Source organism: Pelobates fuscus, chromosome 2, assembly GCF_036172605.1.
Source record: "Pelobates fuscus isolate aPelFus1 chromosome 2, aPelFus1.pri, whole genome shotgun sequence".
NCBI classification, from domain to species: Eukaryota; Metazoa; Chordata; class Amphibia; order Anura; family Pelobatidae; genus Pelobates; species Pelobates fuscus.
In genome coordinates, this window is record NC_086318.1 from 291845025 (window position 1) to 291858077 (window position 13053).

General features: G+C 40.0%; 1 protein-coding gene across 20 annotated transcripts in view; it reads right to left on the reverse strand.

The window, feature by feature from the left end:
• The window catches only part of AFDN (afadin, adherens junction formation factor), a 202010-nt gene that overhangs the window by 121206 nt on the left and 67751 nt on the right, over positions 1-13053 (reverse strand). For 13 of the 20 annotated variants that reach the window (XM_063443439.1, XM_063443450.1, XM_063443446.1 and 10 more), the window contains exons 2-4: positions 12533-12728; positions 5145-5260; positions 2021-2184 (exon numbers count right to left, since the gene is read on the reverse strand). In XM_063443439.1, the coding sequence (XP_063299509.1) occupies positions 2021-2184; positions 5145-5260; positions 12533-12728 (476 nt within the window). The remainder of the gene's footprint in view (positions 1-2020; positions 2185-5144; positions 5261-12532; positions 12729-13053) is intronic. The other 7 variants (XM_063443438.1, XM_063443457.1, XM_063443456.1 and 4 more) reach the window with 1 other exon arrangement.

Genomic DNA, 13053 nt, shown 5'->3' on the forward strand with positions numbered 1-13053 from the left:
AAAAGGCACATTTAACGATGGCTAGCTAGCAGAGAACGTTTTATGAAAAGAAAAAAAAAGTCTTATATTGCAGATTATAAAAAAAAAAAAAGAAAAAAAATTTTGTAAACCAAACAAAATTGCTGGAAAAAAATAAATAAGTAATTAAATAAAAACTATCTTTCTCCAGGGCTCAAACTTTTCACTGGCCAGGAGAGGGCTAACCAAATTGGTTGTGGCGGTAGTTCATAGACTTTCCAGCCTTTGTTAAAATAAGTAGAACATGCAGGAGTGAGTCCCACCCATTAGCAAACCTAGACAAAAGGATTATGTAATTTAAGAAAATAATAAAGATAGAAGGATACTGAATTAATGAGGTAAGATAGGACTAGAGATATTGATGAAATGAAAAGGCAATTATAGAAGACTAGTGATAAAAACACGAGTTAACAAATTGCTTATTGAAAGGGTAAGGAAGTAGGTTTCATCATAATGAATAATAAGGGTGGAGGGGACGGATAGGAATTAACAAGTACATATTTTAAATCTTTGCTCCTCTGATTCAAGAGGGCAGTCTTAAATTAGAGGGGCAAAGGTTTGAAAATAATTCCAGCTGAAGTAGTAGAGGTTAACAGTGAAGCTTTTTATGCATGCGTGGGATGGGCATTAGGCTATCCCAGCTATAAGACAAGGCCAGGGACCTAATGAGAGTATTTAGAAAATAGGGCAGACTAGATAGGCTGTGGGTTCTTATCTGCCGTCACATTCTATGTTTCTATGTTTCAAATGCACCACACACAAATACACTTCTGCATTTACTCTGACACTCATCCAACCTAATACCCTCAACACTGACACCTTGCACTAATGCACCAGGGCATTCAGAAACACATGCAGTCACCAAAACACAAGCACAGCCTTGAATGATCACTGAGAAAATATTAAAAACTTAATACATCATGACATTCCCAAACATTGACATGCAACACAAAAAACACAAACACAAAATACTTCATTCACAAACTTAGTCCCACTCTGTGTGCACAGCCTATCAAAAAAATAATACAGTACAAGCATATCTACAGTGGTGGATAACTTAAAATCCAGAAAAGTGACAGGGTGCTTTAAATATTCAATTAAAAGTGCTATAAAGTGCATATGTAGCTTTTTGTGCAGCTGCAGCCACTTGAAATCCCCAAATAAAGTGCATATAAATAATCAACATACAAGTGTTGCGCTACTATTTTTGAAGGGTAATCAAATTATACAGACAATCTGCAGTACCAAGCGTCATTTGTTTTTCACAGATTGTAGCCACACCTGTTTTGGAAAATTCTCATACTGGATATAAAAAATAAAAAAAAAAAAAAAAAAATTGTATGCTAAATAATTGTTTGACTAAATGTTGAGCCTTGTCATGACCTATGAATTACAACCCTGTTCCTCTGCACTCCCCCACCCTGCCCACAATTTTTTTTTTATATTGCATAATTATTTTAATGAACAAAAATTACTATTTTAAATAATTTGCAGAACATTAATACGTTAATGTGCATGTATAAACGGCAAACAGATTAATTTAAGCAAGTAATAACTGTTGAATTTACAAATTAGACACAAATACTGTAACATCTCCAAATTTGGGAGGGACCCTCATGATAGAACAACGTTGTACTATTATTTGGTTTTTGTAAGAACTGTACTTGAAACAAAATCAGTTCAAATCCCTTTCAAAGTCTTTATTTCATAAAAGTACAATAAAAATTCTATCCATCTGTCAGAACACTCTGTAGAATGTTGCTGTAATAATGCAGTGTGCAGGACATCAACATTTAAATAAGCACATTGTATACTAGGTGTTATGGTAATAGAAAGGCACAATGCATCAACATATAACATTGTAATGCATAACAAGGCTCTCCTGCAGCAAAAGAGACGTAACAGAACAGTTATTGTTGTAGGCTATTGTCATATACTGTAAAATCAAGATGGCATTTCAAAATAAATCACATGCAGAAATCTTGGCAAAAAAATAACTCACATATCATCTTTTGAGTGTGGTCCATCCTCTCCATCAATTGACTGTTTTAAAGCCTCTTTCTCACGCCTTTTCTTCTCTTTCTTCTCTTTTTTCGACAAGGTACGTTTAAAATTTTGTATAACCCCTTCCTTTTCTTGTTTTTCGGGCCCATTGCTTTGAGCCTTCTATAGAGAATCAAAAAAAAAAAAAGAAAAAAGAAAAAAAATATATATTACATGCATGTCAAGGCAGACAAATGTAAAATGCAACTTTACTTGAGATATTGTATTATAATATATTTAATAACCATTTACAGAATTCCCATTAATGCAATGTATAAGTGACTTGTCTTAAATGGCAAGCGAGTGACAATACTGTGCAAAACCGGTGTGTGTGATTCTGGCCTGGTTTTCGGTATTAAGGCCATGGTTGGATTCAATTTTAATTGTCCAGTTTAGAGCTGTAAGACTATAGAGGAAGAAATTTCTGGTACTGCAAATACATCAGAGAAAGGAATTGCCTATCAGACTGTACGTATTTGGTGTCTTTCCCGTTAGAGAATAATAGTGAATTAGAATACTAACTGTGTCTAGTATGCAGGTAATAGACTGCAGAAGAGTGAAAGGTTTATCAATTCAGATGACACATACTATAAAACATAAAACAGAAGTAATCCTTTTAAATATCATCAGTGACAAATGTATCACTGGCACTCCCTATTGGTTCACCCACCCTAGCCCCAATTTCATGCCTCAGAAACTTGGGATGAATCTATGAAATTAGATGAACATATGGCTGGCTTAGCTACATAGAACTTCCAGAAACTGTGCCGCAGTCACATTATGTATGGACTTCTGCAAAACAGAATGTAGGCACAGTCTGAAGAAACACCTGTTGATCTGCCAAAAGAAGATAATGACGGTGACAAAGGTAAAAGGACACTATAGTTACCACAACCACTTCAGCTTAATGTAGTGGTTTTGGTGTCTATAAACTGTCTATAGCCTCTCCCTACACGTTTTTCAATGTAAAAGCTGCCTTTCCCAAGAAAAGGCAGTGTTTACATTGGTGCATAGGAGCAAGCCCCGTGGGAAGTCACTCAAACGGCTAATAGAGGTGCTTGCTGGGTCAGTGCTGCACTGTGCAGAGCATGGAGACACTAAAAGCACTGCATAGATGAAGAAATGATGATTGGAGCAGCTGGGTGTTTTGCTGCACATGCACAATAGCCTTCCAAGGCTTTCCTAAACAGTCACTCCAGGACTATGGAGTTAGGGATACAAACATGTATTCCTAACACTAATTTCCTTTAAGGGAAAATGCAAGACTTATGACCTAATTTCTGTATAGCCAGCAAATAATATTTTCATATGATTTACATGAAAACTTTTCTTTTGTAAGATTTAGTTTTGTATGCCAAAATGTTTCAATCTCACACCCAGTTTCCCTACAGAAAGCATGTTTGTGGATTCTCATCTTCCTTTGCATTCCTTCTTTCTTCATATTCAAAGCTGCACCCTGACTTCCCTTAGCAAACGTTTCCAAATGTTTTCTTGCAGAATGCATATTACAGCAGATGATACTGCAATCAATTAAATTCCTAGCTGCACCCTGACTTGCCTCAGCAATTATTCCCAAAATGTTTCTACCACTTACTCACCCCTCCTTCCACCTACCTTTATTTTGTAGAATATTCCTTCAACTGCTTCTAATCTTAATTTATCTGCCTCACAAGCTACTCCGTATTTACATATGTCCCCAGACCACCAACTTCAAGTTGCAACATACCAATTTTATTGGCTTTAGACGCGAGTCATCTTGCCAAGCTAAGTTCACAGGTAGGGCCTTCCGTCAATTTGTGGTTACGGTTTGCCTAGCTTCTGTACAGTTAGAAATGTTCTATTTTCACAAATTTTAGAGTGCTCGGGACCAGGGCCCTGTTTACATTTTGTATTGGTCTGTGTATATCGTACTGTCTTTTTTCACACAATTGTACAGCACTGCAGAAAATGTTGGCGCTTTATAAATGGCAGTAATAATAATAATAAAGTAATGTGGCAAGGCAATGTGTAGCAAACGCTTTACAAGGGCACATTGGAAAAGCAAACCAACCATCAGGCATTTTATATTGTTTAAAATGTATTATTTATTCAAATGTATGTGCAAAGGCAATGTGAATATAAGTACTGCATTTACATAACAATAGGAAATCATTTCAAAACTTGCAGGTATCAGAATAACATAAAAATGTTAAAACTGTATGTTTTTTTTCTAAAGCCAGTTGGCACAGGGAGGTTGACGTAGGAAGAGCGTCAATAGCATCCAGCCACTGGCTACCTTATCCCTCTATTTGACAAAAAGTGACAAAAACAAAAAAAAAAAATCTCAAATCCTACATATACCACCAGAAATTTCCTCTTTTGATAAGAGTGTCCTGCGGTACCCACATTTGTAGCAGGGGTTCTGTGGTTGTGGTAAATCACAGTCACATCAATGCTCTGACCAGTCTCATTTCCTGCTAGAACAGACAAGTTAACCCTAAAAATGCTGGGACTGGAAAATACCCACTGTACATACCACCTATAGAGCGCTCATACTGGAAAATGGAAGATCTCAGCAGTGAGGTGTGTTTCCTCTCCATCCCACTTTCTTTACAGTTTCATTAACCCGTTAAAGGGACACGTTGGATAAATTTTTCTTGCTGAAAAGCTTTATGTATGAAGATTGTTCTTCTCTTCTTTTCATTTTATAAAAAGTGCAGATTTCAGTAGAAATTTACACTTTTAAAAATTAACCTCGTAACACTCCCTTGACTTCCAAGCAGATGACTGATCTGGTTTGGTTAGATTCGTAGACATGGGTGGCAAAACAGCATGGCAGTTTGGAGAGATAAGTTGGAGGTATTTTGGTCAAGACGCTCGTCTCTCTCAGGCCCTCCAGTGTAGTACCTCTTATATGTTCCCTGTTCTTCATTAATTGTGCCAAAGCATAATTTTAGTCAGTATCTGATGTTTTTCAAAATGTTCAATATTGTTCATAACAGTACTTTTATCTTTTACAATGCATAAAATTTTCAGTATTTACACGAAATTATAAAAAGTTATGACAATATGGAAGCAGGAAGGGGTATTTAAAGGACATGTACCTTTGGTGGGAAGATGGCATTTTCATTCTTGAGCACAAACCTTCCTTCTCGGTCATCCTTGTTCCAGTTTAGCTGCACCACCAGAGGCTTCTCATCAACATCAAGTCTTCTTTCTTCTTTAAAACATCAAACATTAGATTAAAAATGTAGTCAAGTGGTTGCCCTTTTTTTTTTTTAAACGGTAATAAGAAATGCATGCAAAACACATTTAATAGGGTCATGAAAAAGAAAATCTTTAAATCATTAATATGAGCCTCTGTGTTAAAATTGTATCGGGGGAATAGGGTTTGTCAGAATCCCAACTATGCTGGAATTCTGTCTCAATGATAATGGTCTACATTGCACACTACTAGAGAGACATTTGGTAAAATGTTCCTGACTTCAAAAGCTATTTCTATCATATCAAACATTTGTTTTAGCACTTGCTTCTTTGCCATAAGTTTAAAAAAAAAAAAAAATGCACTCAGATGGTAATAAGATTCATATCTACGTAAAAACACTAATTTTACCACGACAGGGGGCTTCATATTTTGCCTGGACTTTCTTTACTTTAAAACTCCAGCAGCAACAAGTCAATCAAAAAACATAACCAATCATAACCGACATAAGGTGGGACAGCCCCCAATCCCTCCTCTTTCTTTGCTGCTCCTGCAGGAACAGTTCAGAGCATATGCTTCTTAGCTTGACACCGTTATATCCTAATTTGACTGTTTATGAACTGTTACTTCAATCTGTCTCTATAGGGTTGGTTAACCTATTCTATTTGGCTTGTACTACCTGTACTTCCTTTCTAACAACCTTATATGTGTTTGTGCCTTCCCTGTCCGCCTATATCTGTTTGCTGTGGCTCCCTGGCCTCTCCCCTTTCTATCTGCATACTGTATGCTACCCGGTCGAGGCCGGCATCGCCCCGCTGCATTTTCGGGTTTAGGGGGTCTCTGACTAACTCACTAACTTCTGGGGCTGTCAGGGCTTCTCCAACGCGGCACTCACTCTCTGGCACTCGGTAATCACATCCTGCACCTCACCGCAAGTGGAGACACCTCCTACCACTCACAACAAACTCAGGCACACAGGACCTTCATACAAGGTAATATGACAGCCATTATACAAGTTTTCTGCTGCAATTATGTTTATCAATAGTTACATGCTGTATGGGCAATTACTGTATGTTGGGAGGGTATATTACCAAGGATTAATCTCCATACAACTAGTGCTTGTTATTGATCCTTACAAATCACATGCCAGATTACTACCTGACAGTTAATTTCTGTATATGTGCTGGAAATGCCTGGTGTGCAGACTGCTTGCTAAAGCTGCACGTAGGGGTGACCCCCATGTTTCTGAAGTGGTAAATCCACATGCCCTGCAGATTCGCTCACCAGGTGTGGCCTTACATAGGCACTAAGGGTAAAATCCTGACTGCGGTAACTACCAAACAGCACTACTGGAAGTAAATATGTGAGCCATACAAGGAGTGTGATAAACCCACGTACATACGGAACCTCCCCACTGAGAACTTAGAAGTCACGCCTTCGGCTATTGGAGTCTCTTAATGCCTCCTCATAATTTACAAGGGTTTCATCCCCTTTTTATAATCATTCGCTCAATATGGCCGGCGCAGTGTCTGAGCCCTCACATCACAGCACACCAAGAGGTGTGTACATACACCCATATACCAGGTGCCTACCTACCTGTCGGTACCAATAACGCAGTCATGCCGAAGATTCCTACGATTCCGTTGGCACGGCCAGGCATGGCAGTTCACCTACCCACCTTTCGGACTCAGTTCGGCCAATTTCTCATGCATGCTTCAGCTACCTCTCAAAAGGATAGCCGCTATGCAGAAAGAAATTCAGAAGATACGGATTATGGATCACATCCAACTGTCTCCTCGCTTGGGTTGTGGGACTACTCTCCATGCCTCCATACAGGCTATTTAACTAGGTCCTCTTCACTACTGGGCCATGCAACGGCTGAAGGCACACTATCTGCGATCCAGAACCTCATGCAACCAGATGATTCCTCTCACGAGGTGCGCACGGAACTCCGTTGGTTGCTTCTCCACATGCAAGCCTGGAATGGGAAAGCCATTTTTGGTCCAACACCGGATTTCATGGTGGAGTCGGATGCCAGCCTATGGGGCTTGGCAGCAAATTTGCAGGATCATTCACAGGAGGATCCTGGTTACGCGAGGCCTGGTTACGCGAGGAACAGGAATTGCACTTTAACTGCCTGGAACTGATAGCAGGCTCCTTTGCCATCCACAGCCTGGCTGGCCACATGTCTGACATCTCTGCGGTCCAATAGTCCGGGTGGAACTCACTCCCAGGCACTAACAGATGCAACAAAAGACATTTACAGTTTCTGTCTCTCTCACAATATCAAGTTACAGGCAGAATACCTACCGGAAATCTCCAACCTCACGGCGGACTGATATTCATGACATTGTAAGGACGGCAGCAACTGGCAAATCCACAAGTCGATATTCCAAAAATTGTACAAATACAGAGGTCCCCTCATCAACAACCTACTTGCATCACGGACCAATCGCCAACTGCCCAGGTTCTTCAGCTGGCTACCGGATCCGGAATACGAAGCAGTAGACGCGTTTCTTCAGACCTGGCCGAACCTGGGGTCTTACACTTTTCCTCCGTTCTCCATGCTGGTGAGAGTGATACACCAGGAATGCAACCAGAGGACCTCTCTGCTCCTCCTGACATCACTATGGCAGAGTCAAGCGTGGTTCCTGGACCTTCTGAAACTATCCTACGACCATCCAACTCCTTTCCTCGTTTCCCCTCCTACTATCCGGCCGCAGGGAGAACCGCATCCTCTGGTACTTAAAGGACGACTAGATCTAGTGGCTTGGATGTTTTCAGGGGAGCTTGGGCTACAGACTGTCTATCACAAATCACTAAGGACCTGCTATGGGACTTGTGGGCACGCGGAACCAGATGGAGCTACCTTGCTGCCTGGAACAAATGGTCTAGCTGGTGTTTGGAGAGTGTCTCTGATGCCTTTACAGCTCCCACCACCATAATTCTCAATTTTCCGATCTAATTTATTCTCGACGGGTAGATCATATTGGTCCATTAAGGTTTCACATTGAGCGATTTCTTCGGCTCACATTCCGATCCAGGGCCGACCAGTAGGACAGGATCCTCTGATCTGTAGACTACTGAGAGGTATTCCTTTGTCACGCCGTCCAGCTCTAAAATATTTGAGGCTTTAGGACGTCAACGTGGTATTAAGATTTTTACGGGAATGGTCGGATTACGCTTCGCTGTCCTTCCGACAGTTGTCAGTGAGACTTCGTCGGGTGGCGGACGTTAGGGCCTTTGATGTCTAAGGTCTATTCTTCACCCCAGACAGCACGTCTTTCTCGGTGTCCCGATGTACAAAGACTGATTCAACTACTGGTTGTTTTTTTTTTTAGGTGCTTTTCCCGACAGAACCACAACTTTGCATGGTCAAGATGATACTTCAATATGTGGAAACTACCGCCCCTTTACGTGGCTCCCCGACGGGTCAACTTCTCGTGTCATACACCAAACCACACAAACTGGTCTCTACTACCACTCTGGCTAGATGGGTCTGCTGGCTCCTGACGTTGGCAGGCGTTGAATCTTGTTTTGGCGCTCACTCTGTATGGATTTGTGTTTTCACAGTATTGCATTTATAAGAATTATAAGATGTAGTTATGAACAAGAGTGAGATGTGGAATCACGGTCACTACGAATACCTTTCACTTATTTATTCTTCCTCTCAGTATGAATACTTCCATCAACTACAAGCGGAATGTACTTCCCTCAAACACTCGTTACAGTTCGGAGTTGTCAGGATGCTCAGGTTTCTACAGTTTTAAGTTTCCAGTTAAAGGGAATATCTACATTCACACCAATGAAAATACTTGCCTCCTGTCATTACTAAAATTAAGCTTATTATACACTACGTTAGCATAATCTACAATTATGTACATTGACCATGGTTCATCCTTTGCTATTCCTGTCTAGTCACACTTTCAGATTGCATGTCTTATTTAGTGCTTCCCCGATAGCTACACTTGACGATAAACATAAATTAACACGAACACTTAGTTAAAATATTACTGTTAAATAATACCATGCTAAGTGAGTTAGAATTGGTGTCATTTCTATTCAACCATAGATTAAAATACAGACCTAAAAATTTCCATAAAAATTAATAAATCTACTGCATATCACATTGCTGACTCCAACAATTCTCAATAACTTCCTGTTCTTCAGCCATGGCAAAAATCAAAGACAACTTCTCAATGGGTTTTAATTAATTATTGGAGCACATAGAAAAAAAGGGAGGATTAAAGGGTAATTTCAGACCCCTAAACAACTTTAGCTTGCTTTAGGTGTTAAGAGTCTGTCCTCTTTTTTTCCATTTTGCAAAAAGTGCAGATTTCTATAGAAATTTATCATTTTTTAAAAATGTACTTGGTTATACCCCCCTTGGCTTTCAAGCAGACAACAGGTCCTGTTACTTCCTGGTTTTGTTAACTCAATACAGTTGACCTCAAGAGGCAGCAATTGCCCAGAGCACCTGACTTACAAAGATGTCACATTGAGCTGTATTGGGAAGTCTGTGACTGGACAGCCACAGAAAGTCTGGGTGTGGTTAGAAGTGGAGAGCTTGCAAAGGCTACAGATAAGTTTTGAAAGCTGATTTTACATATATCATATACCAATGTAAAAGATACATAATTAAATGCATGCACGTTTTCATTTGGAGTACATCTACTAAACAGTGCTTATATTTTGTATTTGTGCCGTGGAGTGTCCCTTCAGGAATAAATGCTGGGTTTGTTTTGCCAAAAGATTCATTCTCCACAGCTTCAAAACCTTGTGTTTCCGTGGCTCTCGATATGACATGTAACATTTCCAAATAAGCACCAGATTTTGGAATCAATGCTGTTGGCTCCTGAGGCAGATAGATGGATACATACAGCCAGCAGTACATCATAGGAATCAAGGATTTACTATAATTCGTTTTATTAAGTTTTTGTTACTCTTTCATCTCAATATATGTACGCTATTATAGACTGATTGACAAAGCTAAACCAAAGTTTTACATCATGCACTATGTATAACTGACAAGAATACAGCAGTTACAGCAGTGAACACCAAACGGAAGCCTTTATGCAATAATGTCATTACTTACATCGATGCTTCCGGCTTGCAGTCAGATTCCTCCACCTTTCGGTGCGGTTTACGTTCCTAAATTCCCCCAGCACAGCAGGGTTATTAAAGTTAAATTTCAACGTGAAAGCCAAATTTAAGGCCAAAGTAGCTGGACTGGAAGAATAGCTAACTTGGAGAGTTATTCCACTTCAGCAAGTTTAAAAGTAAAAATGTACTTCAAATTAAAGGGACGCTCTAGGCACTGTAAAAAGGTGAATGGTGGTGTTTGTGAGGAAGTTTATATTTCCGATAAATTGTTCAGAGAGGCATATGACATTTAACCACAGTATGTGTTGTATGTAACATAAATTAATGTTTAGATGTGGGCCCCTGGGGTGGAGCATTTGAAGTAGGGTGGGCCGGTGCTCCACTCCTCACTTTACAAGTAGCTGGGAGAAATAAGGTCCAGGCCAAGGTTTTGGATTGTTTTCAACCCATTGGTCAGCTGCAGGTAATCAGCTGCAGAAGGGGAAATAAAACCCTCCCTGGTAGACAGGTAGAAGAGACTTTTTATTTCTCCTTTGATGGCTGGAAGCAGCAGGCTGGCTGAGCACTAGAGTGCAGAGCATTGTTGTTATTGTTATAGTGTAACCCTTGAGAGATAGGGAATTTAATGTTAATAAGTGCGCAGACTAGCTAGGATTTTGTTTGCAGGGATTTCTGTTACATTATTGTTTCTTTCATTTGCTGCTGTCTCCTTGGTGAATGTCAACAATACAGTGCCTGGATTTATGTTAATTTAAAAGACTGTGCATGTTTATACCTTAGAGCAGCGTTTCCCAATTGGGAAAAAATCTGAAAATAAAATGGCCTCGGGCGTCAGTGATGCCGGAGCCGGAATATGACATCACTCCATCTCTGGCATCACTAAGAGGCGCACGAGGGAGCTGAGCAGGGTGATCACTGCTCCCTCGCCGCCCGCAAGCCAGCCCCTCAGCAGCCTCACTGGACCCACAGGAACTGCTCTCCAGCCACCCAGCAGCCCCACTGGACCACAGGGACTCCATGCCAGCACTTCTAAATGTAGGGGGGCTGGGTGGAGTAAAATGTAAAAAAAAAAAAAAATTTAAAAATTGTATGTGTGTTTGTGTTTGTCAGTCAGAGTGAATATGTGCTTGTCAGTGAGTGTGTCAGTGAGAATGTATCTGTTTTTGTCAATGAGAGTGTATATGTGTTTGTATGTGTGTGTCAAAGAGTGTGTGTGTCAGTGTGTTTATCTGTGTCAAGGTTTGTGTATGTGCCTGTGTGTTTCTGTGGGGGCAGGTGTGTGTATCTGTGTGCCAGTGTGTGTGTATATCTGTGTGTCAGATGCATATACACACTGACACAGATACACACACTGGTGCATACAAACACAGATGCACACTGTGTGTCAAGGTGTGTGTATCTGTGTCAGATTCATACACACTGGCACATACAAACACAGATACACACACTGACGCACAGATATACACAGATGTTAAAAAATAAAAAATAAAAATACAAAAACTTCGCAATTTAAAAAAAATAATTCGGCGGGGGGGGAGGAGGGTGTCTAAATCTGTAAATCTGAGTCGCTAAAATCAGTTTTAACTGGTAAGAGTAGACATTTTTATTGGTAGAACACCAAATAACCAAAACTTTGGTTTTAAGAGATTGAAAAATGTTTACAAGTCTTACATGACACTCTGCTCTAGCACATCCCAAGCCATACTTTCCAACTGCACTTTTACTAGTCATACATCTACTCAGCAAGCAGACATGCAGACCTTTAATGGATATACTGATTTTCAAGTTTGCTAAAGTAAGTAACATGGAGCAGATGACAGTAAGTGATTGTGTTTCAGAATGATCACCTTTGGGGACATGTCAGGACAGACCTGGAAAAATAAGGATCAATTTATTTACCCAGTGATTTAAAGCAAGCAGATAAAGCTTGCCATAATAGAAATGCCACCAATTGCTAAGGTAAGCAATCTTGTGATGGTTGAAGAGTTTAAAGATTACATTTAAAGATAATGACAAATTGAGTACATAAAGAAGTCTAGTAGAAATAAATGGGCAGCCTCTTGAGCTACAGTCCTTGCAATCTGATGCCCAGATTAGTCAACTTCAGGTTGAGCTCCATGGCAGTCAAAGTAACCAGCAGCTGGAGTTATGGTCATCAACTATAATTTGATGGAACGGATCACTCACCCCCACTGACGTGAACTTCATACAAAGAATATCTTGGGGAAGACAGCATTCTCATATCCGGCCGAAACTTTTCTGCCAAGGTTTCAATAACGTCCTGTGTCGTGGCAGTACTAGAGACTCTGATGCATTTTGTGGCAAAATTTCCTGCAGCTTTGTCTTGGAAGTAAAACCTCATTACTCCATGGAACTCCAATTCCTAATTTAAAAAAAAGAAAAGAAAACATTACAATTAAATTCACAAAAATAGGATTGTATATAGTTCAATGCCAGGTTTCTGGGGGTAGTTCCTTTCTCTCCTGGCTCAGAAACAATAAAACCCATCAAGCCACGGGGGAAGCATCAAAGGATTTTAATCATCTGACAAGGTTATGTTTCGCTTAGTCATATCAAATAAGTCTCAGGTTTACCCATACGAAACAATTTGGCAGACTTCAAATCCACAACTATGTTCTTTATGTCAACAATTTGGTACCATTCACTAAATCAAATGAATGATTCACATCCAATCATTAGCGATTAAT